This window comes from Lethenteron reissneri, chromosome 33, assembly GCF_015708825.2.
Source record: "Lethenteron reissneri isolate LAM-NWPU_2019-01 chromosome 33, ASM1570882v1, whole genome shotgun sequence".
In the NCBI taxonomy this organism is placed as follows: Eukaryota; Metazoa; Chordata; class Hyperoartia; order Petromyzontiformes; family Petromyzontidae; genus Lethenteron; species Lethenteron reissneri.
Window position 1 is genome coordinate 2,528,598 of NC_083811.1, and position 4,999 is coordinate 2,533,596.

The following is a 4,999-nucleotide window of genomic DNA, read 5'->3' on the forward strand; positions in this document are numbered from 1 at the left end:
TTAAACTGTTCGCCCAAAATAGCTTTTAACCTTTTCCCGTTCCGAGACAACTGAAATTTGCCGGGTGGGAGTCCCGTTCACTGCTGACTCTCGGAACGTGCAACCGGTTCAGCGTAAATTTGGTTTCGAGAGGCGTAGCGCCATTGTTTTTGAAGATATTGCACTCGCTGCAGAGAACCGGAGTGACACGACCGCACTCTGTTCGATCGCTGGCACCAAACTGCCACTCCCGCATGGCCTTGTGGGAGCCTCGGAAACGATCAAGTTATTTTACTTAACTTTTTTTTTCCGGTTCCGATGATGTACGTGTACGATGCCTTACATGTACGTACGTGATAATTATCAGAGCGGAATCGAACACTATAAAGGGTTAATTTACGAGCTGTTTTGCGGCTACGATTCATTACGCTTTGACTCTCGGAAGCGGCTCGGTGACGATGAGCCGCGGCGTGGGGCGCCCCGGCGGTGGTTGTTGTCCTCGTCGCAGCTCCGGGCGGCGGGCTGACGTCATCGTCGGGGCTCGTAGGCTCCACGGGAAACGGAGTGACCCAGTCGCTGCCGACGGCGTCGCTCTCCTCAAGCACGACGAGCATCGGCAGTGACGACGCCGTCGGCTCCGCCGTCTACCTGGAGCGCCTTAAGATCCTGCGGCAGCGGGGCGGCCTTGATAACTCCAAGGTGCAGCCTCGCATACACATCGGGGTTCCTTGGCAAAATAGCCACGTGTGTTTCGCCCGCTTATCCATCGTAATAAGGTGGTTTGAATAAGGTGCCAGTAAGCATGCAATGATTTGTTTTACTTCGTAATGGTGTTCTATTGCATTTAATAATCATTGCATTCTGCAAAACATTCATGCATTTCTATATATATACTACACAACGTATTCTAGTTTACTTAATGTACAGTATATACAGCGTGACTTAATCGAGTGTGTGTGTGTATATACTGCATGTTATTTGCGAATTTTACAAACATTTTTTGCCAGTATAATCGAAGCCTTGAATTTCTTTGTTATCGGTACCCATACCGACACGAACCGCCCCGCTCTATAACGATCGCTGCCGCCGTCGTCGCAAACCTGCCACGTGCCCCCTCCCCCGCCCGCTGCTCCTTCAGGACGTGACCTCCAGCTTGGTTGGCAAGCCGGGCGGGACGGGGTTGACGTCCGTCGGCGGCCTCTTGGGCAGCGCCTCGCTGGCGTCGTCGTCGTCCTCCTCGTGCGAGCCCCTCGGCCCCAAGTTGACGCACCTGCGCGAGGCATGGGACCGGGAGCCCAACGCCGCCGCACTCCCGCCGCCCAGACCCGTCGCCAGCCAGAACCTGGAGGACCTCAAGAAGAGGCTGGAGCAGATCAAAGCGAACAAGAAGTAGCGCAACAGGCTCACCCCCCCCCCCCCTCCTTAACCATCTCGGCAGACTTCCCTTCTTTACTCACCCGGCCCTGCCTTGGGCCTCGAGCAGTAGAAATCCACTCTCTCGGCTCCTTCCAAACAAATGTATTTCTTTTAATTCCATTTTTTAGTTTTGTCATTTCAGAGTGTCATGCAAAAACCACAAGAATAGGATAAAGGACAGGCCAAAATGTTAAAAGTTTTCTGTAGGTACTCTGTTACTCTGAAATAAGTGAGATTTTATTGTAGGACAGCAATGGTGGTTCAGTAAAATTGGTCCGACCCTGGGCCTCATCTCTCTCACTAATCCATTCTTTTCCGGTTGCTGTGTATGTCCTTGTCGACTTTTATTTAGTTCTTCTGCAACTGCACCGTTGGGTTGGTTTGCTACGTTTTTGAAACCGTGATCAAGGCCTCTCCTCCACACCCCCCTCCACATCACCAACCGTCACTCCCATTGGCAGCATACGAGACCCATTGGGGCTCCCGTTCAATCGTGGCACATTATTTGTATATCTAACACGATTAGAGTTGTGTGTAAAGTAGTTTGGTTTCACCAGCTGGCATACAAGCTTGAGTACATGTACTATTTAATAAAGCCGTTCTTAGTTGTCTTTGTAATGCTCTTATTTGTGAATGTGATATGAAGGGAATCCAGATCGATTACACTTTTTGCTAGCCGCTTCTCTTCTTCACGTCTGCTGTGAATTTCTGGGCCTTTCTTTTTTCTCTCTCCATTTTGTAAGATGTAACCATTTCTAAATTGTGTTTTATAGGTGCATGTGTGTTTTTTGTTTGCGTACGGCGTATGATTATTTGTAAATAAAATGTTTAAAAAAACTCCCATTTGGGGAACTGTTGGAAAATGTTGAGCCTCTGTGTGTCATTAAGCTTCATTAGAATGTGTATAGGGGGGGTACCTCTCCCGAATTACTCACATGCGTTAACTTTGTTCATGCATGTCGTTGCGTTTTAATGGTATGGAGAGCTTGTGTTAAAGCCGTAACTTAACTTGAGTTGGCCTGCTTGCAACAGTGTTTAATATGTATCTATCCCTGATGCACAAGTAATTGCTCGAACACCCCCGGTCGGGGTGAGAGTACGAATAAAACAAGTGGCACGTCACTCCTACGTTTGTTCATTGCTCTTGTCGAAACTCTAAAAGCCGCTGTCGAAAAAATGTCGCTGTTGTAAAACTCATCCCGGTTCAAAACACTTTCCAAGACCCGCGCTGCGATATTTTATTCTGGAGAGTAAATGGAGCGCAAGAAAGTCGGCCAACATTATTGATTTGAATATTGAGTTGGCCTTGATTTTGTGCGTCCCGTTGGCTTGCAGGGCGCGGTTGCTTCCCCCCCCCCCCCCCCGGGGTTCTTAGCGCGACTTTCCTGTTGTGGCGGGCAGGACTGCGGTTGTTTACATCGCGTCGCGTCGCTCGGGAAAGGGGAAAGGGTTGCGAGGTCGGCACATCCGCTGCTTCTGAATGGGATACCTGCAGATTCGAGACCTCGCTTGCTGCAGTGGGAAACTTGTGACTCTTGGAAGAAGCAAACAAAACGGGGGTTTATTTGTTGGGGTGTTTTGGTTTAATATGGGCATTGATTAATGCAAGACTTTGAACAATTCCTGCCTGGGGTGACATTCCGTTTGGAGATCGGATGTGGCTCGGCTTATGGCCATGGTGTTTCTGTCTAAAGCGTTTTTGGTCATGATAACTTGTACATCTCTATTCATTGTGGTGATGCCTTGAAAGTTGATTAATTACTCTCTGAATACTTAATGTTATTTAAAGTTGAAAGCCTATTTTTAGGCCTCAACTCATAGCAATCGTGTGGATTCTTTGAGTGAAATCCACTCATGTGCGTTGGTTTTCTCTGTACTCTGGTTACATCCCGTGACATGTAAAACACTAATGGAATTAGCGGAACAGGTCATTGCGGAGTAGCTCAAATAGTTGACTATAAAATAATAAACGGTATTAAGACTTGAGCAAGTCATGCCTGTGCATTTTAGATTTTTTTTATCATTGATATTGATCAACATATAAAATATTTCTTGTCCGAGGTGTGCGTTCAGTCATGGGCAAAATGCTAAAACCAATGTTCACGATTTGAGGCAATTGGACGTTATACGAAAACACCTTTGAGTTTCCCCAACTCCAGTCTTCGCCACCCATCACGCGATCGTGCATTTTCGCGTTTATCAATGGTATTCCCATTCCAAACAAGTCGTTCCACGCTGAACGCGCCTGATGATTGTTAAACAAGTCCCACGTGACATCAGCCATTTACGCTGTCCGCTTTCATAGAGCCGATTCAGATACCAGTGTGTGCACGTGCTTCACGTGACGCATACAACGTTAAATGCTGAGCGCGTCAATGTGGGCGAACGCGTGGAACGAGTTCATGTGATGGGAGTTAATTGACCTTTTGCAACCTCGCCGGGCAGAATTTTCAACTTTATCCTGGAGAAATCCGATGCGCAATGAAGCTTTTTTTCACAGCTTGGCCCAGTAGGAAGGGGGTCACTAAGTTACAAACTTTATTTTCTTTTCAGGCCGTGTTTGCCGGTGCACCCCCGAAGTCCGCCTTTCGGGAGCGGCTCTTCTTTGAACAAACCTCGTGTCGTCGATGTGACGGCAGATGTTTCAACAAAAAAACATTTGCTCAGTGTTAATTTGTGAAAGTAGACGCAAAGCCCTTTGGCAGCGAGCCAGCTTGCTCTCCTTCATTCATCGTTGCTTAGCAATTACATATTAATTGTACCGTGCAAAGCCCCTCTTCCCCCCTCCACTCCCACTCCACGTCGCGTTACAAATCCCCGCAATCTCAACACTGTGTATTGTGCGAATGTTTGCATTTGTTTATTGCGACGTTAACCTCCAAGCGATTCCTGCGCGATAGTTCGTTTCAACAGTTGCCCCCCCCCCCCCTTCTCGCTCTTCAAACAAACCCCGCATTACTTTAAACCCCGCGCAATAGTTGCTTTTACAAGGATCTGTGTGTGTATTGTGGAGTGTAAGAATGTGGAAGGGCAGTGATAGAGGGGAGGGGGGGTCATTGCGACACGCGTTTTTCACAATACGCATAATCGCAGTGCCTTCTTGGCGCCTGCTTCTGAATACCAACCACAAATAACCAACATCATTACGCGGTGCTTAATTTCAGCCGTCAAAGTCCGGGAATTATTTCGGCACATCGCAATCTCACCGTTTGTGTCCGCGTGTTTCTATGAACCTGTTCATAGGGCACAGTAATATAGGATCATTGCGGATAGCTGTGCCTTGTTTACTCTAGTGGTAGTGCCTTACGCCGATAATCCCCACTCCAAAAGTCAGTATCGCAGAGTTCCATTATAAAAAAATATCGAGTGAGAAATTACGCAAAGCCGCTCCTGAAGCTACAGCTCGGCGTGAAGTTGTGGCCGGGTTGCTACTGCTGCTGCTGTTGTTGCTGCTGTTGCTGCTGCTGTTGTTGCTGCTGTTGTTGCATCGCGGTTGGCTCCCCGTGCTGTACGCGTTGCGTGCCCTGGTTTCGCCTTCACGCCCCAGTGCACCCGGGCTAACACCGAGTAAGTAGCAGTAGGAGGAGGAGAGAGGCGGGGTTTT

General features: G+C 48.2%; 1 protein-coding gene across 1 annotated transcript in view; it reads left to right on the forward strand.

Annotated features, from left to right (window-relative positions):
* Positions 1 to 2,517, forward strand: part of CKAP5 (cytoskeleton associated protein 5) — a 29,180-nt gene extending 26,663 nt beyond the window's left edge. The window contains 2 exon segments of the mRNA XM_061564233.1: positions 488 to 678; positions 1,118 to 2,517. Coding sequence (XP_061420217.1) covers positions 488 to 678; positions 1,118 to 1,372 — 446 coding nt within the window. The 3' untranslated portion in view covers positions 1,373 to 2,517.
* Positions 2,518 to 4,999: the final 2,482 nt, after the last annotated feature.